At 33.3% G+C, this 24,162-nt stretch overlaps 1 protein-coding gene across 2 annotated transcripts in view; it reads right to left on the bottom strand.

The window, feature by feature from the left end:
* Positions 1 to 23,637, bottom strand: part of LOC133202640 (steroid 17-alpha-hydroxylase/17,20 lyase-like) — a 32,483-nt gene extending 8,846 nt beyond the window's left edge. Inside the window, exons 1-11 of one of the 2 annotated variants that reach the window (XR_009723271.1) lie at positions 23,535 to 23,637; positions 17,345 to 17,518; positions 16,925 to 17,002; positions 16,358 to 16,456; positions 16,159 to 16,252; positions 15,555 to 15,710; positions 14,906 to 15,117; positions 14,560 to 14,688; positions 13,415 to 13,519; positions 13,180 to 13,311; positions 12,300 to 12,845 (exon numbers count right to left, since the gene is read on the bottom strand). Coding sequence is in view for 1 of the 2 variants with exons in the window: in XM_061338495.1 (XP_061194479.1) it covers positions 12,487 to 12,845; positions 13,180 to 13,311; positions 13,415 to 13,519; positions 14,560 to 14,688; positions 14,906 to 15,117; positions 15,555 to 15,710; positions 16,159 to 16,252; positions 16,358 to 16,456; positions 16,925 to 17,002; positions 17,345 to 17,483 (1,503 nt within the window). In the remaining variant the exon portion in view is untranslated. Of the gene's footprint in view, positions 1 to 11,970; positions 12,846 to 13,179; positions 13,312 to 13,414; positions 13,520 to 14,559; positions 14,689 to 14,905; positions 15,118 to 15,554; positions 15,711 to 16,158; positions 16,253 to 16,357; positions 16,457 to 16,924; positions 17,003 to 17,344; positions 17,519 to 23,534 lie in introns of those variants that run through there. The other variant, XM_061338495.1, reaches the window with a different exon arrangement.
* Positions 23,638 to 24,162: the final 525 nt, after the last annotated feature.

Below are 24,162 nucleotides of genomic sequence, written 5' to 3'. Positions count from 1 at the left end.
AATACTGTTCTATATGTAAAATTATCAGACTGTTTGAGGCCCGTTAGGGCCGAAAACAGTCTGATAATTTTACATATAGAATTGTATGAGGCATATATCTTACTTAAAACATTGCTATTTAAATGTCCAAAAGTTACCTGGAGGAGTCCGATAATTAGGAGTTCAGGCATCAATAGTTTTCTACCTGAAACCATCTAATAAGTTGACAAAAAAAAGAGAGAGTTTTTTTTCCTTTAGACAGAAAAATCAGTGAGTTTACTCTTTTGTTTCATTCATTCAATGGCAGTCGTTTGGCTTAGCAGGAACTATGGACAGTAGTCAGGTGATGAAGGATTTTTTTATGATTCGGAATTTTTTTTTTTTAAGTGCTTTGACATTGATACAGATACAGTGTTGGATGATATCTTCAAAGTGCATTTAAAGTAAAAATGTGGACTTTTATCAAAAATTTTGATTGGATGAAATAATGAAAATCTTGGGTTTTAAAAGTGCGGTCATCATGGTAATTGGCGAACAAACCTCGTTAAATGAAGAGATTCGCAGACAGGTTCTTTATCAGAAATGGATTTAAATTGGCAAATTCACAGTGCTGTATCGAAAAAACTTTGCAAAAAAAAAAAAAAAAAAAAAAAAAACGAATGGAAAGTGTTACTTTTGAGGAAGGTTAAAACTCCAGTTTCTTCTTGGATTTGCTATTTTAACAACTTAATTAATTTCCTCGCGTTCGCTTTCCCTGAATTTTTTCTCCCTAACTTTTTTTTGGTTTCTGGACAAATTAAACCTTGATTTCACTCTTCTTGTTGTTTTTTAACTACTGTCCGATTTTGTTATCACTGCCGTCCGATAATATATTATTGGACTGCTAATTATTATTATCGGACGGCTACAGGTAAATTTTTAGACTGCAAGAACAAAGGCATGACGTCACAGCAATGTTTATATACAGTTTATTTCAGTGAGTAAAAGCAAGGTTTATAAAATAGCAGATATTATAATATTGCAGAAAAATTATTGCAAAGTTTATAATTTTCTTCTTCTTTTTTTTTTTTAATATATCCATAACTTGTGCAGAATCAATAATCTTAATATATTTCATGGGTATCCCGGTCTTTCCACAACTTAAAAAAAAATAAATAAACTATGTATTTTGAACCCAAAATTTATCATATGAATTTAAAACTATCCCTCAAGTTGGCTAATACAACATTGTCCCCGTTAAAACACCCCTTTTTGCAGATTTTCGGCTAAGAAGTCTTTCAGTCCAGGCCTGCCCCTAAATAAAATTATAATATTTTAATAGATTGAGACCTAAGAAATATTGTAAAACAGGATTTAATAAGGGACATCATTGTCCTGGGGTCAAAAATCCCCCCCCCCCCACCAAAAAAAAAAACTACAACAAATAAGGAAAGCCGTTGTTATTGGCAACCTGGTTTGTATTTATACCGCTTTATGCTCAGACGATTTGTCCGCTGGCTTTAGAGTCAATTTTTAGAGACGTGGTTCGAATCTACCTGGCGATACAATTTTACAGTTTTAAATACTCGTCTTTTCAAACACTATTCTATAGAGGTTTGTGCATTATTATTCAATTATCTATCTTTAATGAACGTTCATTTTTTATATTAAAGGCATTTAAGAGAAAGTTACACTAAAGTAATATAGTAACAATAGCCACATAAGGTAAACATTTTTTTTTCAATGTAGTAGATATTACACTTTTTTTAATTACTTCGGAAGAACAATCGCTATAGAACTCTCTCTTCGCCATAAATTTTCAGAAAAGCGAAAGGTAAGTAGCATGCGATTTTTTCACCGCCACACTTTCCTTTTTTTAAATCATGAAGATCTATCAGAAAGTCTGGAAAAACATTTTTTCATTGTATATGTATTTAAAAGAAACAGACTATTACAATTTCCGGTTTATACAACCGGTCTTTTGAATGGATCAAACAAGACTACTTGTCTTGAATTTAAATCACATTAATATAAGTAGGGGTGCAGGAATTTTCGTCTGCAATGAGCTGCGATGGATTTCCATGGTATATACTTTTTGTTTAATTTGATATCCATAACCAACAAAAAATACTATAGTTTACCATAGTTAACTAAGGTTTACTATGGTATCAATGCTTTTTTCCATAGTATATCAAAGTTTTTGCTATAAAAGTTAATCAAAGTATTTTTGCTGTGGATTTCAGATGTTAGATTTTATGTTCTCAAATTCATACATACATACACTAGACAAAATTGCTAACGCACCACTTATTATTCTTATTTGTGAATTGATCATTTTCCTGATTGGTACTAATATATAAAATATGCCATCTTTTCCAAAACAGTTGGATTGACAAATGTTTTGGTGTCATGTCAAGACCCTTAAAGGACCTTCTTGTCCGAAAACCAATTTCCCGACGTGCACTGCGCTCAGTTTTTGCCAAAATATGAAGTTGGTGATTACCGATGGTGGCCCGTGAGGTTGCGACGGGAGCAGTCTCCCACTTAAAAATCAAATGATATACCCTGATTGACTACCATATCGCTTAGTAGTAATCCAGTGCCTTGGCGTCCCTACCAAATCCACCCAACTTCCGGTTGCCCCAATTTTGTGGAACAATCTTGAAGTTATTGTGTGGTGCTTACTTAATGCCGTCGCTATCTATTGTAAACATTTTTATGATTGTTTATTCATTTTCAACAATCTTTCGTCAAAGATATGCATAATCTTTTAATTGTTTTAATTTTTCACGAATTTCTTCAAAGGAACCCCCTGCAAACACCATACTGGCTGCCTTAGCACGCTCTTCTAGAGTCAAACGCCGCATACGGTGTAACTTTTTTCCTGAGTTTTTAATTAGTACAAACATAAAGAACACAACCACAAAGAAAAATATTGAAATTTATTCCACCAAAAAAGTATGGACATGATTTTAATTTTTTCTATGAAGTGGTTACGCTTCAGTAAACATTGTTGTCATTTATCAGTTGAAACATTTAAGCGTCTCATTTTTTATTAAAGTAACATAATTATATATCAAAAACATCATAAACAAGTTTTGAAAAGAAAAATATTAATTTATTTAGGTGGGGCGTTAGCAGTTTTGTCTAGTGTATTTTTGATATTAAATGGAAATATTACTTGTATATTCACAAATTATTTCCACATTTTAGAGATTTTTTTCACTAAATTTCATTAAATTTTTTGTTTAAAAATTTTTCATAGAATCTGTGAACAAAAAAAATCTTTTATATGGAAGATTTCTATATCCTGCGTTAAAGGGAAAATAATGTTGCGTATGTTTACGAATTATAATTTGAAAAAAAAAATCAAATTTTCGTAGTAAAAATCTGAAAGCAGAATTATGAATTTTAATTTCACACAACCAGTTTGACTTGCCTTTCATACACTCCGAAAAATCTCGCAGAGATTCGAAATTGTCATCATTTGAGACGGTTGAGACGACATAGCTAAGTGATTGCGAGATTGAAAAACATTGTAAACATGGGTTTTTGGAAAAACTGGCAGTATAACTATTAGTTATATGTTCATGAGTTCATGATACTGTATTTTTTTTTATTATGATACATGTACGTCATCTTCGCTAGCCAAGGGTTTCTGATTCGCTACTCTCCTCATAAGCCCTTGGCATACGGTGTTAAAAAAAGTTGGGATTTTTTTCTCAAGTTGTGATTGGAGTTGATCGACATCGTTCGACCAATCAGCAATTGTTTTTTGTAAATGACGATATTTGCGTTCGGGATATATCTTGACTCTTTAATATCGGTAATGTAAAACGCAAGTAAACAATGATCCGTAAGATAACATGCCATTCTATGAATAGCTATATGGTGTCATCCGTGCAAAATATCAAGATCTATCCAGAGTTATCGTTCCCGCTACGCTCCACTTATACCTCTGTCAACGTCTAAAAAGTAGTACTGAAGGCGGAGACGCGTGGCCTTTATCACAGGAAGATTCTTCACTTTTCTGTATATATGTCAATGCTGCAAGTTGTTTGTCTTTAAAAATTAAACCATGTTGATATTTGTCGGCGATGCGTTTTAAATTTTCCACGTTCTCCATATCTGTCTACATGAGTGATGCAATATCCCGCTGAGAAATAATCCCTTGTAAAATACGGTGTTACTGATATATCTCATTTTAATTTTCATACATAAACTTTTCTTTAAATTTTAAAGCTAAAATATATAACTTTAAAATTTATTTTTTGTTATGCAATAGGCCAGGGTAAGTTTTGCCAAGAATCTTGGCATTTAGACGTTGACAGAGGTGTTGTAGCGAAGCGTAATACGCCCTCTGGTGAGAGATTGGCAAAATATGTGATTAAGAATCTATACTGAAGATGTAGATTTGCATTTTTACATGTTTAGATAACAAATTAACATAACTCGATACCTTCTTGTTAATTATTCTTTAAAAACATTTTTTTTTTTAAATACGCTTTTTATTTCTGTCGATGACGCAATCTGTGCGTACCTGGTAAGAATCATGATCACGTGACAAAAACAATCCCGTCTTTTGTCAGCACCGTATGCCAAGGGTTTATGAGGAGAGTAGCGTATCAGAAACCCTTGGCTAGCGAAGATGCATGTACGTATACACAGTTATATACCAAACAAACTGAACTTCAAGTCAATCGCATTTTCAGGAAATCGCAGAAAAACACCTCAAATGTATTTACATCGTAATGTATTCAAAATTTATATAAAATGGACTCACTTTGTATTTATTAAAATATTGGATAGCCACAGTTTAAAATCCGTTCTATAGTATATGTTTTAGGTATTATACATACAATCAACGATGTTAAAGCTCATAATCTACAGATAAGAGGTCTTGCTACATATATAAATGTTTATAAAAAGGGGTAACGTTGTCATGGACGCTGACGTAATACATTCGAGGTCTCAGAAGTTGCGATTGGCCTCAAATAAAGTACTGATGTAGAGCAAATTAATTAAATCCACTTCTAGTAAAGAATCTGAGGGAATGTAGAAATAAACATGCATGAATATAATTCAATAATAATTAAGGTCTTCCGTTCCAACGGAAGACCTTCTACTGATTCTGATGGTTAAGATTATTATTCTTTTTTTTTTCTTCTTTTTCCTAGACGCCAACTTTGAGACCTCACATCTCGCTCATTTCTCAACGGATTTTGCTCAAATTTGCAGAGTTTATAGACGTTACAAAACTCTATCAGAATGCTGTCAAACAGTTCAAAAAGTCACTTCCGCTTTTGAGTTATTGCCCTTTAAATGAAAATTTATTAAGCTTCATTTCCAGACAAAGGCTCCGAGACTACAAAAGCTGGAGCAGAAATTCTACCGAATTTAGATAATAGAAAGATTGAAGTTGTGCACATCGGTTTTTGTTTTTCGATTTCTGTATTAAAAATGGCGCTAATTAGGGGTCAAAATTTAGAACGCCTAAAAGAGCGAAAATTTAGACATATTTTCCTTTGTATCTTTAAAACTAAAAATATTTTGATAAAACATGTAGAATAAAAGTTGAGCACAATTTCAAGGCCTTTCATTTGACACCACTAAAAAGGGGCTGGCCCCTCAAATTAGGGATCTGGAGCCCTTTAAAGTTTTTGCTTTATAACTCAAAAACGGTAAATATTTCGAAATGGCTGTCGTTAATAAAGTTGTTCTTTAACATCTTATTGATTTCATGAAAATGTTATTTTGTTCGAGTCTTGTGTTTTAAATGCGCCAGAAGCTTGACCCATATACAGGTAACTGTTTTCATTCAGCAAGTAAACGAGAGCTTTTCATGCGTGTAACTAAAATAAACTTACTATAAATAATAAATCTGGCTACATTAGATGCTAATATTCTTTAGAATAAGGTTCTTGAAGTGTTTTGTGCTTTATTTCCAAGTTATTTTTTGACAACTGTTCGTTTTATTTCATTTTTTTCAAAGTCGAATAAACCAGTCTACTAAAAAAGGGGAAAAAAGATAACCTTTTCTTCTTATCATATAAAAACAAACAATATACTGAGAAAATAAAACATAACTTTGAAGCATAGACTATTTACAGCCATTAAGTGTGCGCCTTTTACATTCACCTTGTGTGTTTACAATTATGTAACACCTCCCTCGATAGCGCGTGGCAAAGGAGGTCACCGGGGATCAATCGGCGTGTGTGATCCAGCGACCTAGTCATACACAAAACAAATCAGAGAATGGCCATTCCAAATTCATTTTGTAAACTAAGTCATGAGTGGATAAATATGTTGAATCTTTCAGATTATTTCATAATATCTTTGATTAAATCGCAAGTGCATTTTATTTAATATTTTATTCGCTGAATTACAGGAAAGTTGCATAGTTATTTTTATAAACAATTCATTTCTCGATATCGAGTTAATTGTCTGTTTTATTCATAATAAAATTCAAAATATGTTACCTTAATAAATTCCTACTAGTAATGGAACTTTTGAAACTTAAATGTACATGTATGTAATCTAATATACGTTCTTTTGTCGACGCCCTTAAAATGTACAACTGTATATATACAGAGCGCCCCAAATATATGCATATCGAGCGTATGGAAATACAAAATCCCACATTCACACGCGCCTCCAAAATATGTAGAATGAGACATACATGTACATGCGTAACTGTATTTGAATATTACAAATTAATTAGACACCTAACCTTGAACAAATTATTTTTTTCTACTAAACTTGTTATTGTATGCGAACAAAAAACATGTAATTATTTATAGATTCCCATTATTTTTTCTGAAAATCAGAACACATTTATCAGCTCTCTTAAGGTTTTACGGATACATACAATGTACACGCATGCAAGTACAGAACATGCACGTTTAATTTATAAGTGCATATGCAAGAGCGCCCCAAATATATGCATATCGAGCGTTTGAAATTCAGAAAAATTCTAAATCCCAAGTCTTTTTTTCCCATTATCTTTGCAATAAAATATCGGTTAAACTGAAATGATTTTATTGATTTACAACATATATTAAAGTCAATTATAGGTCCGCTGAGTTGATCATGAGTTGTTTTAATAACGGGTAGTCCTCCTGGCCAGTCATCGTCACGGTTTGTAACATCGTAATTACACAGGTAAATACTAAGATGTCAATCCATATATTTTCCATAAGAAATGAATTACCGGGAGATGTCTCGTTTTCTCTGATCATATATTAATTGACAGCGTTTATGAACAGCTGTTAAAACACAGACCTTTGTAAACCGGAAAATCACAAAAAAGAAAAATCCGAGACAAAAAACAGAAAATATAAATGTCTCTGGAAATAACATTGCCTTTAGATAACTAAAATAAATCAATGTCCGCCGATTTTTGAATTAATCTGAACATCCATTGATGTGTACCTGTACAAGCAGTGTGTATATTTTTTATGAAGCCTTCGTCCAAACGAACAATATAATAAATCTTGAATGAATTAACTAACCCCTCAGTACACACACATTCGACTACACCTGAAATCTAATCAAAATCAGATCTTTTTTACGGCCCGAAATTCTGATAGTCGCTGTATTTCTAATCTGATTGACTCTACATGTACAGTACAGGCAACGCGGATCCCGTATTTCCCGCGCCCCGTCGCGGTATAAACACAACGCGGGATTTGGCCAGGTGAGACAGGTAAACCGCGTTCCCTCCGCGAGAAATTCATCACCTACCTGTCCCCGCCGCGGTTAAATCATCGATCAACTAGTATCGTAAACAAACGGGAGTTATCTCCCCGAACAGGAATTTTGCGAAATTCCCTCTTAAAAAAAAACAAATTTAAATCCCGCAGTGTATGTATATTTATGAAAGTATTTTCTTTTATTTCGCAAAAGGTGAAAATAATGAATGAACAAAAAAAAAATTGTAAAGCAGAATATATTTAATCTTTTTTTTTTTATTTTATTTATTATTATTAATTTTGTTAAGTTATATATCAATACTAAAGCGACATCTTTTTTTAAATAGTATCAAGAAAACTATTTATAAGCTGAGTCATTTGAGAGTTTAACGTGACAAATTTTAATATCGGAAATATAAGTTCTAATAACTTCTCTTTTCAAATTATATGCGATCTGCAATGTTACATACATGTACACGTGCTAAACAATAGTCAGTGCGAGTTCCGATTAACAGTTTTCAGCATTCCTATGAGGAAAAAAATATATCTATATACTGTTCATGTTTTTTTTTTTTTTTTTTTTTTTTTTTTTTTAACCAAATTTAGAACAATATAATTCATTTAAATAATTTCACTTTACTGTATTAACAGCTGATTAATGTGCAAGCATTTCCCTGAAATTGTCGAATGACCGGAAAGCTGTAATATTCGATGGTGAGCGTTTGCAGTGAGTGGGCGCGTGAACGTTATAAAAGATATCAATAAAATATAACAATTTTTTTCCCCTCGATATTTACTTCTTTTGTAAACAGTGGTTTGTTTTTAATTTAAACATTTCTCCAATTACAGAAGATGGAATGTGCATGGTGATGAACTTCATAAAACAATTAAAACGGGGGGGGGGGGGGGGAGATATATCACTAAAACTTATTATTCTCAATAATACTCAAAAAAAAAAAAAAAAAAAAATCAATGCCAAGCTTACTTGAATATATTCTGTTTCTTTGTGTATTAAGTATTAGTCGCGATCATTTTCTGTGTATAGGGATTAGCAGAGCAAGAGCAGGAAACGGCATGCCCTAGGGGTTTCACACCTGTCCTAGAGTACCTGTGGTAAATTTCTCTGCATGTGCAAGGCGTTGTCTAGCCATACAACACACCAGTCCCTTCAACGTTTCATTATTTCTTCATTTTCAAATGTAAATACAACCATGAAAGATACGCGAGTCAATATATACTTTTTTTTTTACCCTGAGTGTATATTAAAAGGAAAAAGATCAATCATACTTTTAAAACAAATTAATAGAGTTTAAATGAAATAAAAAAGATCAAATTAAATTATGTTTTATTACTTTTTTTAAAATGCCGACGGGCTTGGTATTTATGTTTCTGTTTAACATATATGTACATAAGTAGAATGTAAAAAAAAAAAAAAAAAAAAAAAAAAAAAAAAAAAAAAAAAACGTACAGAATGTTACGGCACGTGCAACGTTTTTCCTTCGGTCAGTTTATTGATTTATCGAGTCCATCGATTAAAACAAAATATTCATGATAGAATTTCAATGAAATGAATTGCTTCTGGATTATTTTTTTTTCCAGCTTCAATATGTCGTTTCTGTGAACAGATAATATACTGTAGCCGATTTATCAGTTTATTGTCCAGTTGTGGACTTTGACTAATTCTACGATCAAGTTTCTGAAAAACACCGAAATAGTGACAGCCACAGACACTGTATAAGGTCTTCCGTTTAAATAGCACGATTAAAGACAAAAATATCTACCGAAACAAGATATAATAGCATATTTTGGTGACATGTGGTAGGTACATGTATATGATATTTTAGGCCCGATATCCAAGAGGGGTCCAGTGTTAACAAATGGAAGTGACTTACCTTCTCTATTTCATAATACCGCGGGTATGATTTTTTAATAAAACGTTAATTCCACGTTATTTTTATGGATTTTCCATATGGAATACATTGTAAATGTGTACTAGAAGATTAATTTATGGAAAAAGACGAATAAAAATATTCTTGGACCCCGGGGTGTATATTGGGGGGGGGGGGGAGGGGGGGTCCTGTCCACAAGCACCTGTACAGCATTCAAGCTTAAAAGACCATTCAAACAATACAAATCAGGAACAGTGCAAATCTTTTGAAATCAGAGGTAGAATCAAGTGCCATGGATCTGTCATGTTGTAAATTTTGAACTTACCGGTTGTCAGTATTTACTGCCGCCTGGTAAATTCAAAATTTATAGCATGAGAGATCCTTTTCATGCTAGCACTTACCCCGACACGAGACCTTATACGGTCTCATCCAAAGGACCGATCTCCACGTTTTACTACTTATCCAAACTGGACATAAAACATTCTCATTGAATTTTTTAATCATTATGTTGAACCTAACAAATTATTCCGACTCGCTGTATGATCTGAAAAAACATGGCTGAACTTATCCATTCAGAAACTCACAGACTGGGATTGCTTTTAACCAGTGTGTGTTATGGCCTTGATGCAAGGCCACTGACAGAGAAACTGTAATTTCGCTACCGTATTTGTACTAGTGAAACATTGCTGGTATCATGCAGAGTGTGACATGGCCTTGACTCAAGTTCAAGGTCACTAAGGATTAGATGTTTTGACTGTATGTATGGACTAAAAGAACATGACATGTCACTGTGAACTTTTCAAGTCGTAACACACACATTGGGTTTTATGACGAGAGTGTGTCATCGTTTGACGCAAGGCATTTGGAATGTTCAAGGTCACGTACATTCCTTTACAGTTTTTCCTAGCGAAATATTGTAAGTTGCTTCCCCTTACAAGATTGCTTACATGTAAAACTTTAGAATGTGGCATGACCTTGACTCAAGGTCACTTCTTCCTTCCGCAGCTCCAACGGAAGACCTATTCGTTGCTTTGCAACGAGCTCGCTCTAGTTACTTCTATAATAATTTCAATTTCATAATTCATTTTAACTTAAGGACATTGGCAAGGTTCCTGTTTATCGTATAGAATTTTTCAAGAACTCTTGAGTAGGTTTAATTGCACTAAACAGGCTATATTCTGGATTGTTTAACCTACCAAGCCAGCTTCTTTTTTAGATTTTGTCAAATTAGTGTTTTTGCAATTCCCATTGCATTTCTTATTTAAAATGTTGATAAAAGGGACCTACATAATTTTTCACCATAATAATTCTCCAAAACCCACTTATTTCATATAGTTTTTGTATTATATACATTATTGTATCTTTATTTCCTATGACTTCTAGATATTTTGGCTGAAAATGTATATATAGAAACAAGACAAGGGCATACCGGCACCAATCTTTATTTTTGAGTTACTTCCCTTAACAGCTATATTATTCACAAAGTCAATGGTCAAGAGAGTCAGACTGGTTGACTGATTCTATCATGTAATTGACTGAATTGATTGAAACACACTGACATAAAAATATTGGCATGGATTTATTTCAAATTTTATTCGTAGTTACTGAATGTTGCTTCCTTCATACAACCTAAGAAATGATCTCAGTCGGTCTACCTTTCAGCATATGTCACATCCCTTCCCAGCATACTGAGCATAATTATGGTAAATGACGATCTGTTGGCTCTTTGTCCCCTGAATACAATTTACAATTAAGCCATTACTACTTTTCCTTCTTGCTGTATAGATGATTCTACACGTTGAAGGAAGTACACGTGCTTTTGATTACCTCTGAAAACATACGTTTTATTGGTTTTCACCGCTTAGAGAATTCTACACGGGAGATCACTCTCAATCACTATTTCATAAGTGAAAAAACCATGTATTAAACCTTTTTTCTCCGGAAAACCTTGACTTGCCAATGTCCTTAAAGGAATTATATTTCTATTCGATTGTCACACTTAATGATAAATAATATTCTGATTAATTGTATCGCAGTCTTAATATTCGTGAATACTCTTTTTCTCTGGAGGCAAATACAAACTATAATACTAGTATGCAAATAAATTGATTTATTTACATCTTTAATGATGGTATAGAAGGCGACACATGCGTTCTTAGAAAACTCTAGTTGTTTATATGAGGAAATCGCATTCATAATAATAATAATAAAAAAAAAGAACATGTATATATAGTATGTGCCCTTAATAATCTTTATATATTTAATTATGCACCTTCCTCCGGGTATGGGTTTCCTTCAAGTCAATGTGATTTTTTTCAATTCGTCATTCAACATTTCAATAATAAATGTTCCTGAAAATCTGTGTTTACAAACATGGTGTTCTAAAGCTTGATATATCGAACAAAGTGTCAATAAGAATAAAACTCTTTAAAGAATGTAATTTTCTTTTATTTTTAAATACATGTATATACTTTAACCATAATTTTGAACAATATTTAAAATTATAATCGTTACGAAGCATACTCGTACATAACAAAATAAAGATTTTTTGATTGTGTGATTATTTGTAGCAGACATAATAAAAGGAGTTTTTATACACTAAATGATTGAAATTTTCAAACATTAATTTGTAGGTGATCAGTTAACTACTATAATCTATTAAATCACAATCGAACAGCATTTGCTTGTTCCACATATAACGTCATAACGACCTCATATAACGTCATTACCTTATTCTTTTATTCTCGTGAATCATATTTACAAAGATACAAACAGAACTATATTTTTGAAAACACTGAAAATGGTTATAATAATTGTGCGAATGGAGGAAAGATAAATATTTCCTATCAATACAAGATAAAAATTAATGATATGGAATATTTATGCCTCTTTGTTTGTTCAGATATCTACAGATATGTTCAATTTATATATACCATGGTGTCCAAATTTCAATTCTCAATTCTTTCCTTCACGACGATTTTATAATCTGATGGAAGTTCTATACCAAATCCTTTCATATTATGCTCTGGATTGGCTTTCACACCATCTGGGAGGCGAATATCAAATCGCTGCAGGAGGTTTGCACACAACAGCAGGAGTTCCGGTTTAGCGACTGTTTCCCCAAGACAAACACGCCGGCCAGCCGAGAAAGGAAGCCAACTATCTGGTCTTATTGGCTTCATTTTACCTTCTTCATCAAGATAGCGAGAAGGATCGAATTGCTCTGGGTCTTTCCAGTGTTTCGGATCTTGATGAAGAGCCCAAAAGTTAATAACAACTGTGGTACCTTTGGGAATGTCGTAACCCCCTGTTAAATAAAAAGGTCATGATGCAATCGACATATGGAATTATGTCTGCAAATAGCCTACATTTGAAAATGGTAGTATATGTAATAATACTTTGTAGGTCATAAACTACAGATGTTTTGTACTCATTTAAAAAAATTAGACATTTCATTTATATTAAGCTATTTCTTTAACAAGCAAGGTCTACATTTAGAGCATTTCAATAATCTCTGTTTGATTTTTGTTCTTTTAAGTACATAAATATCAATGTAACTCACACCCAAAGAAAGATGGATGCTGTAAATTCAATGACTGGTTTTCCAGATTACAGATTAGATGAAAGTAATAATCACTTACCAACTTGTGTATCACAAATAGTCTTATGTGGGATACCAAGTCCTGCAACGTTCGCGAGCCTCAAAGTTTCAAACAAACAAGCCTCTGTGTAGTCCAAGTTGCTACGGTCCTTCATTGATGGATGTCCGGAACCTGTGAAAGATAATTTACACGACAACAATGTTAAACTTTTTAAAATTTCAATTCACTTTCTAGTGCTTGACAAGAAAATGACAGCAAGTCACTTCAGTCTTACCAACAACCCTGTCAATTTCCTCCTGGCATTTGGTTTGAATTTCCGGAAATCTGGTCATGAAATATACAAACCAGTCCATTGCGAATCTAGTGGTATCAACGCCAGCTGTAAACAAATCAAAGTAGAATTGTCAAACTCATCATTAAAACTGAACAGGGTCTTACTGGAATCAAAATTAATGGGGTTTTTTTTTAAATACACAAGGTTTCTTAATTTTCAATTCGTATTCGTACAAGAGCCCAAAGGCCTTTTCGGTCACTTACTGTAAAGGATCAAACGATGTTTGGAACTGAGAAGTGAAGATACGTTGTCTCAAAGCAAGAGAAATTGGATAATCAGAGATAAACAAAATAGATAGTCTAGTACTAGGTAATAAATCATAAGCAATCTATTTACTTGCCAGTACTAATTCATTCCACTATTATCACTATTATTAGGCAAATTATTGCTTGAGGTAAACACTAAACTGGACTCTCTTCGTCTTTGAAGAATATAAAAGGTGTAACAGGCTGGGAAAAATGTCGGCCAGACTGGGACTCGAACCCGGGACCTCCCGCTAACCGTGCGGGTGCTCTAACCACTGAGCTACCGGGCAGACGTACCCAGTTCCCGTTACACTCTTCCCCCCTTTTTCTTAAGGTTTTCAATCCTGAAAACCTCACCGAGACTCTTTCAAACCACCCGTGGGTTTTATTGTTGGGCGCCAAATGTAACGGGAGAGGAGAAAAATGCAGTGGACCAGACCGGGATTCGAACCCGGGCCCCCTGAATCTCCAGTCAGGTGCTCTACCAACTGAGCTATCAATTTCAGTGCAGTGATTAATTAACATTAGTAAATAGCAAAGGGAAATAACTTTTCTCTGTAGAGCACAAATTTCACTATCAAGAGAGCCCTGCCTAATGCCAGAACACTTGGACCATGACCTGTGGTATAGAATTTCCAGAATATCACAATCACTTGAAAACACCCATGCTCATTACAAATTTGAACTCCCTTGCCTCTCTCCCTTAAAATTAAAAGCAAGAATTTGGCATGTCTGGAACATGTGAACATGACCTTGTTTTAACCTGGGTCAAGGTCAGGATTTACCTTTTTATCAAAAAATGTTCAAAAGACCTTGAATAATAGATTGAATATCACCTACCAAAAAATATATCTCCTATGGTCTGAACAAGGTATGTATCTTCTAACTTCTCCAGTGCTGCTTCATCTCCCTCGTTCTCAGCTTCCTGTCTGGCCATCAGTAAACTGTCGATAAAGTCCCTGTTTTTATCTAGAAAAAGAATGCAGATGTACAAATATTTCTAAACAATGAATTACTAGAATATTTAATTAGTGTCTACCTAAATTAATTGCAAAAATACAAGTGTGCACATGTATCTCTTTGGAAATATGCTGCTATATTCAATCACCTTTTAATAGATTATTTCAAAAATAAAAATTATAAAATAAAATAATAATTATAAAAATTATAAAAAATGGATAACAACCTGGGGAGAAGGTATCCACGTGTTGTTTAAATTTAGTGTGCAGCAAATGAAGAATTTCCCCCATCATTTTATTGAATTTCTTCCATTTAGCTGTGGGGTAGATGTCTTTTAGATATGGGACTATATCCTCTAGGAGACCAGTGCCGAAAAGGTCGAAGAGATCGTTATCCAATTTTAGAAGAGCTTTCACTTCCGGGTCATCGACAGGTCGTCTGTTTCAATACAACATTACAAAGTTTATCAGAAAAAGAAATGTGAAGTTCTACAATGCTGATGATAGCTATGTATGGTAACTTACAAATACCTTCATCGAAACAGTAATTGATCAACATAAGATATTAAGTGTCTCACATACTTAGGTCAAAAACTTTGTTTTAAAACACAGCTGCTGAGAAATGATATCTACAGAAGTCTCTAACAAAACAGCACAAATCCCCATTTTCTGGACCAAACAATTCAGTAAATTCATGATTGTGTCAAATACAAGTAATCTACGATCTAAATCAGCAATAAATATGTAAGCCTGTATCTAAAACTATGTTGAGTTTAGAAATGTTTGTTAAGTGTTCCTTATTAATGAGGATGTCATATTATAGCCATTACTTCTGCTTATATTGTTTAGTGAGAAAGTAGCTTCCAGTTTACTTACTTTTCCCCAAAACAGAGAGTGTAGAGTTGATGGAAGATCATCAGATCAACATAGTCTTTGAAAAAGAATGGTTCTTTCTCCTTTGCCATTTTATTAAGAAATTTTTCTGCGTTGTCTTGTACCATATTTTCAAGCAGATCCCCTTGCAAATAATGCCTGTATATATATAGAGAGAGAGCTTACAGCCATTTACCTAAAAATACTACCACAACTAAAATTTTTCCATTAGATATCATAAATGAAATTAATTGAAAGCAGTTTCTATATTTTAATGTAAAACTCCATGGTATTCTATTTATTAATATCAATAAAAAGACTTATGCAAAATGAACAAACTTCAAAACATCATATTAATTTGGACCTTAAGGCTCCCGTTTTCAAAATAAATGGTTTTCAATTAAAATAGAGATATATAATTTATCCAAAAAAATTATATTAAAAAGATTTTTTTAATTTGCAGGAGGATTTGGAGGATCATCTTAACCAATGAAAGGCTATGGGAGTTTTGGCCCGCATATGTTGGTAGCGGCTTAAAACCCCTTGACTTGCAAAGATGATATCCATCTCTTATGATTTGATTTTTCAGCAGTTTTCTCAAAATTACCTCAAAGCTTTGCCCGCTATTTTCCTGTGAAATTTCCACGTAGGCGAATAACTTGTAAACGCAATGTCTTTTCCACCTTCGGTAAATACCTCACCTACATTTCCCAAATAAAATGTATTAGCCAAAATATATTCATACATGCTGATTGTATTAATTTTTGACAACAGTTATTATAAAAAAAACTCATGTTTTCTTGAACCTGAATTAAATTTTGGTCTCCCAGCAAAATCTGCTTTCTTTTTCACCATTGCCTCCAGTGTAACGTCAATATTATTCAGTACAATCCACATCTGGGGTCCTTTTTGGATTCGCAAAAAATAAAAGAAAAAATAAAAATCTGTATTATCATTCTGAATATAAACAGTTTTTAGCTATATTCACCAGGGATTCCAAATATCATTAGGTAAAACTTAAAATTCAAACTTGAAGAAATACTGCAAAAAAGGTTTCATTAGGAAGAAGACGAATGAATTTGCCTTTTTTCTGTAATTTCCTAACATATTTGATTTCGTATTAAAGGAATTTTTGACTTTGATTCCATGATTTAGATAAAAATCGACAGTAATGTCAATAGAATATAAGCAAGAGAAATCACAGATAAGGCAGTATATGACACTTAACTGTTGCTCAGAAATTCAAATTTAAACATCATTTTCAATTACTAATGCACAGTTGCATTATGAATACTTTTTTTTTTTTTTACCTCGGCATTATATTACTGTCAGTCAGTTTTGTCTATGTATGACCATAGCAAAATGACACTAACCGAATGAGATGCGTACAACTGGACCATATTTCTTTGAAAGTTCTGCGATCTTCTTGTGAATCTCTACTGAGCCGTAGACTGAAAAAGAAAAAAATTAAAAATTTACAAATGGCTTTTAATATCCTTTTTACTCTTTAGGCATAATCAATGAATGCTAAATAATAATCATTATTGACATGTTTAGAGAAATCTTTCAAAAAACCAAAAATATATGTTTTATTGATATTAATACATCAAATTGAATGTCAAATCTATTGTAGAAATAAACATCCTGTTCTTTTTCTCCTAACGCAGTTCTAATTTAACTGAACATTTTTTAGCAAGTTATAAAATTGATTTCAAATAAACACAGCACAAAAACTATTTTGAACTTTGAATTTTAATAATTTAATTTGGAGATTTTTTAAATCAAAGTGTTACCTTTATAATGCCCAATAAGGGGTATGCACCAGGGACCTGGTGGCAGGCGATATCGCATTCGTTTGATAGCTTTATACACCAGAAGACCAATGGTAAGTCCCGCCAAAATGGTTTGTACATTTAGAGATAAAATAGCCATGATGTTGAAACGATGTTTCTCTTCTCTTTTCCTCTCTGAAGGAAATTTTTGAGAATCAATTAAACCCAAAATGCCTTTTCTACATTTTGAAAGTCAATATATATATATATATATATATATATATATATATATATATATATATATATATATATATATATATATATATATATATATATATATATATATATATATAGGTTAATTTGATGTTTTTGCGTTATTTTTCTAATGTAGTATACAGGATTTAATTTAATTTTAATCAAAAAGATGCAGGCCTCCAGCTCTCATTTTTTTTGGGGGGGGGGGGGAGGGGGGCATTCTTCTTTTTCTTCCACATCCATTGGTTCCCTCCTCCCAGTCTGGCTTCTCAACCCTTCCCTTCCCATTTTCTCTCATTCCTTCTTTTGTGCATCCCAATGAACTCGAAATAAAAGACACCCTAGAGTCTTACACATCTGTTTCATATTTATATGCAGCTCTCCACCGGCAAGTGGTGGCGTCTCCATATGAGTGAAAAATTCTCGAAAGGGACGTTAAACAATAAACAAACATATTTATATGTTTTACTGGAGAGAGAAAGACACTGATGGCAAATTGACAACTAGACTTTATGATAAAAGTGACGACTTCAACTTTTCTATTGTCAAATTCCCTTATTTAAGTAGCAATATAATATTTATCACCTGCAAATCGAGTTTTTGCATCCCAGTTGATTTGATACGCAAGAGCGTGTTCTGCTACGAATAATTTCTAAAAAGAGGAAGGCTACTGACAAATAAGTTGATGATATATTGATTGATTGATTGTATATTGTTTTACGTCCCATTCGAGAATTTTTCACTCATATAGAGACGTCACCATATACCGGTGAAGGGCTTCAAATTTTGACCTTTACTCGGCACTCAGGGCCATTGAGCAGTGAGGGATCTTTATCGTACCAACGCCTGCCGTGACACGGAGCTTCGGTTTTTAAGGTCTCATCCGAAAGACCCGCAACTTTCACTCCAAAGTGCCGAGCGCATGGCGAAGGAACAGTTGCTACCTATTTTTTATCGACTTAGGTCTGTCGCGGCCGAGATTCGAACTCACGACCTCCCGATCACGGAGCGAGCGCTCTACCGACTGAGCTACCGTGAACGGTCAAGTTGATGATATAAGGATAATAACAATCTCTTTTAAAGTCATCATTTCTCAAATTCTATGGTCGATACAAAGACCTTATTTTGGTTATTTGCTGACTGACATCTTTCATTAAATTTATAGGTCATTATTTTCACAGTGAATTGACGACGGATATTTCCGTTTACATGATCATGACAAGGAGCACACGGCGGGTGTGACAGGTTGGCAGGAGATGCTTATTCCTTCATGGCAATTGATCCCACCCCTGTTTTCAGAGGTCCTTGTTGGCTCTGTGGTCTTTTGAGAATGATTATTGTTCGTTATCTTCACAATCTAATTTCTATAAAAATGGGGGCCTTAGAGCTGAATTATGAAATGCAAGCGTCCAACTGAAGGAATGTTACCCTGAAGTGCATAACTTCATGTATGTAGATAGAAAAATATAAGACATTTAATCAAGCACTAAGCGCATGCATAAGCGCTTATTAAGGAGTCTTCATATACAGGAAGCCATTCAATTGACGACCCCTATCGGCGTGATGATTTTCTAAACATAGCATATCAAAATACATGTATTATGTTTACTGACTAAAAATAGCCCGCTGTATCTGCTCGAAGGCTACAATCCGCTTAATTTTATGAAGGATCTAGCGGTGAAGACCTAATTATATATAAATGTAAAGTTGCTCATAAATCTTCTTTAAACAATGCTAAACATTATCATAGTGGGGTATGCTATTTCTGGAAAACTCAAGTCAGTAAGGACCAGTGACCAATGCAAATAATAATATAAGACACCATATTCCACCAAATATTAATCGGTCAGCGTAAAAATGATTAGCTTTACTGACATGTAGATTCCTGTAACAGTGTAGGGGCGAAAATTCGAAACAAATACCTAAAGGTTAATTTGTGCATTATTAATAAATCGATAAACTTGGAATATGTCATAGAAGGATAGGTTGAGATCTATGGAATTCCAATATATTGACCAGTATGATATGTACAGATATGTGCTAAAAAAGGTACGAAGCTATTCTACTGAGACATAGTATATGAATATGTAATGTCTACGGGAATAATTTAATTTGGGTTTTTTCGGTAACTTATAGGCTCGCAATTCTGCGTTTCATGCAAAATATCAATAAATTATATATAATACGATGCAAATTATGATTAAGCTCATAAACTGACAATTTAAACAAAATTTTAATTAATTTGCAATGTATATAGAAAAGCCCTCTTTTCATTAATTTTTAAACCATTTGATCATTACATTCCTTTTTTTCTACTCTGTATCATAAAAATGATTTGCTACATTCAGTATAGAACAGTCTCTAATTTTCTATACAGAGAAACAGTCAACATAATTGATATTAAGCTCCTCCGGAAAATATTGACGATCATTTTATTTCTACTATAGATCGGCAAAGAGTTTTCCCACAATATTTTAATGATTCTGATTAGAAGATTGATTTATTGCGGATACCGTCGCGACTTCCAAAAACATAACGTACCAATAAAAAAAGGAAAGAAAAAACTTTCTCTTATTTTTATAATATATGCAATTTAGCAAAAAACGAGCTGCGAGTTGCCAGTTTTTGATTTGAGTTGTACATAGCAAAATTTGTGGATATAAAAACAAGTAACAAAATCAAGGCGACTTGAAAATTCGCTAACACTATAAAAGTCAGCGTGCAGATAATGCATGGGGTACAAATGAGTTGTTGAATGTTAATGAATGAAATCAAAATACTAATTTATTGATTTGTTTTGTTTTTTCATATAACAAAATAATTATTGTCTGTATTTTCAGGCAACATTGATTATGTTAGCCCCTCAGGACGAAAATATTGCCCTCTGCTCCGCGTCCGGCAATATTTAATCCCTTGAGGGAATTTCTGCATAGCAGTGAGACTCCCAGGGATCACTTTACCCGGCGTCTGTCTGTTCGTCCGTCTGTCACACCTTATATTGTAAGAGACATTGATTTGATATTTATGCTTGGCACCATGACTTTTGTAAAATACCATGGTTACTCGACCTCGTGACCAATGAACTTGACCTTTGACCTACTTTTCAAAATAGCTCACGGTGCCAATATACAGCATATTTTTGACAGTTAAGAGATAAGTCTATGCTATTAAGCATGTGCACTGATTTAACATTATGAAAAATACCAGCGTAACATTCTAATTAACCTTGACCTTTGACCAACTTTGCAAAAAATACTCCGGACGGTTACATTTAACTTATGACTTTTGACTTTTGAGATGCATGGTTTTGATTATTAGCAATTATACATGTTTATGAGCTCATATTACTGTACTTTGAAACTATATGATGTGCAGATACCACACAAACTTCTGTAAATACTATTTTTCTATTAAATACTATGAAAAAAACATACGGATCTGTATCCCACAATGGTCGTGTAAACTGACAAATGCAGTAAAGACAGACTGAAATCTATTTTGGAGGATTCTTGGAAACATGTATTAATAAAATGACCAGAGCCCAAGGGTCTTAACGATCACCTGATTATAACACAACAATTTAGAGGATCCATAGATTATAAAATAAATTGATAGATGAAGCTTTGTTGTCCAAAAGCAAGAGATATAGGATGAACAGGATCACCGGAATAATAAGTATTCAGTAACAACTCAAGTTCTAATCTGTCCCCCATTTATCACTATTACCATGCAGACTATTAACAAAATATTAATGCTTTTTAACAAAATTTTAATCCCATATTATAACCTCTCACAATGGCATCTTTAGACCTTTGAAGAACATTTAATAAGTTTAGTTATTTTGTCTCATTTTTATTTATCTATTATTTGCAAGTATACCTGACCATTAAAACTAAGAAAGTACTTTGTGTATTATACAATAAAATTTTTGCATAATTCTCTTATACTATTAACCTTTCAAATAGGTCATTTAGAGAGATTAATTTTCAAAGTGAATGGCAAAGGGGGATAACTTCTCTCAGTAGAATACAAATTAATGGCCAGGACCAGAACACTTGACCAAATGGTCCAGATGTTTGAAAATCTGGTAAAAATACACTTGCTTGTTAAAACTTTTACTCTGTTTGCCTCCAATACGGATTCAACACGGTCCAACCCTAGTACCCGAACCCATGACCCAGGGTCATGAATTTCAAAATTTTGCAAGAGGTACCTTCATCATCATAATTATGCACTTAGTTAAAGATTTTCAAAAAATTAATGCATTTTCACCATATTACCAATAAACCACACCCCGAAAAACATCAGAACCCCTGACCTGAGACCTTGTTTTAAAAATTTTGTAAGAAGCACCCTTGCTCATCATAACTAAGCAATTTGTTTACTGTAGATTCCTAAATATACGCGAGGAATTAATTATCGCGTAATTACGCGAGAAGCACCACTCGCGAAATAAAATTTCTCGTTTTTATTTTTATGGTGCTCAAATCAATGTAAAATCCCTTGATCAACCGTCCACTCGCGAATTATTGTTCTCGCAATTTGACGTAAAAGAGACATTTCGCGATAATAAGTACTCGCGAAAAATAAGGAATTTACAGTACTTGCTCAATACTAAGGAGAAGACAGGATCATTTAATAAAATTAATGCATTTTCACTATATTATCAATAGAGTCACACCTTTACACCAGAACATCTGACCAAGGGGCCATGAAACTCACAATTCTGGAAAAGGCACCCTTGCTCATCATAACTATACACTTAGATTTTTTCCCTTTATAATCAGAAGCAGAAAAAATATTTTCAGAGAAATTCTGCTTTATCACTATATAATCAATAGAACCACCCCACCCCCTTTCACCACAACCGTTGGGCCATGAATTTCACAATTTTGATAGAGACACCCTTGTTTATCATAACCAGACACTAGGTCTTGGTTTGCTTAAATTATACCCAAGAGCAGAGAAGATTTTCAAACAATTAATGCATTTTTATTATATTATCATTAAAGTCCCGTCCTAACACCAGAACCCCTCACCATGAATTTTACAATTCTGGTGGAGGAATCAATGCTTATTACAATCATGACAACAGTTTGATTGTTTGACATCCAGAAGTAAAGAAGATTTGTAAGGATTGCATTCATTTTGGTGGTTTGAGTCCCACCCCTCAGGCCCCTTGCCCGGGGGGGGGGGGAGGGTCATGAAAAAAAAATCACAATTTTATATATATATATGCATACTGTGAACCCCCCCCCCCCCAACACATTCGTACTTATAAATAAACAAATATTAGCTTCTAGAAACTGAAAATAAAAGTACCAGTTATAAATAACAAGTTTTAAGCATGAAACCTTTTTTTTAAAAAATAATTTTGATTACAAAAGGTAAATGATATGTACAGTGTTCATTAAAGGACAGAGGAAACTCTGGTAAGTAATATAATAACACTTTCATCTATATACATGTATATTTGCAATGATCAGTCTGAAGAATGAAATTTCTTAAAACTTGTGAATTACAAAATAAATACTTAAGCAGTTAAGAGTCATAAAATAATATTTTGGTGGATCTATCATTAATTTTTCACATGATTAAGATACACGTGTTCTGACTAAACAAAAAAACCACACCCAGTAAAACGTAAACAGTAACAATAACAGCTAGAGCTCGTGCCCATTTTTTACAAACACAGGTGTTTGACGTGATGTAATGAAGAATGTCGTTGTCATTGAAAACTTGGAATATTCATGTCAGTCCAAATCATTAAACTGAAGTAATTTTTGAATAAAAATAGACTTTTAAAATTGTAAATAAAGCAACTGTGTCAAGGCCCCTTTAAACACTGTATAATGAAATACTTTATAGGATTAACCCTGACCCAGTTGAGCTGCCATACAAAAACATTCAATAGTACATATATGTATATTCAATATTGAGAATAAACAAAACTCACCAGGTAAACAAAACGCTGTAAAGAGTGATTAACTGCACAAATGTTGCACGGTAAATGCTCCTCAATGTGCTCTTGTTGTAGTTCACATCAAATGTACCAAACGTACTTTCATAAAAATGCGGAGATTTGATGTTCGCCTATTCCAGTACTCTGACCCTCTTGATAAGCTTTACCTCAAAGGAGCGGATTCAGGATTTTCAATTCACACTGCAAACGGTCTCCCTAGCTGACATTAGCATTTTAATGTTTAACTCTAATCAACAAGATTTTTTTTCCCATTAATTGGATATAAACAAATTATAATGATGATTAAGGGTTTATTTCTGGTTTAAGAATATGTATATAGGATATTCATGAATTATACAATGTTATACAGTTTATTTCAGGAAATGAAAGCAAGTTTAAAACTTGCAGCTTTTAATTTTTTTAGGGGGGGGGGGGGCTCTTATTTGTAAATGGAAATGTAAATTTCTTTTTTCCAAACATTGATACACATAACATATTTGAACAAGTCATATCAAATACAGTAGATAACGTGATAATATTGATTTGATATAATTTATATAAGAATTCAAAACGTTTACGTTATGCAATATGGTGGGTCACTATTTCGCACTTCACTAAAGTT

Source organism: Saccostrea echinata, unplaced genomic scaffold, assembly GCF_033153115.1.
Source record: "Saccostrea echinata isolate AGI-Se365-2 ecotype Australia unplaced genomic scaffold, CSIRO_AGI_Sech_v1 ptg000047l, whole genome shotgun sequence".
Taxonomy (NCBI): domain Eukaryota; kingdom Metazoa; phylum Mollusca; class Bivalvia; order Ostreida; family Ostreidae; genus Saccostrea; species Saccostrea echinata.
This window is presented reverse-complemented; position numbering and strand designations above follow the sequence as displayed.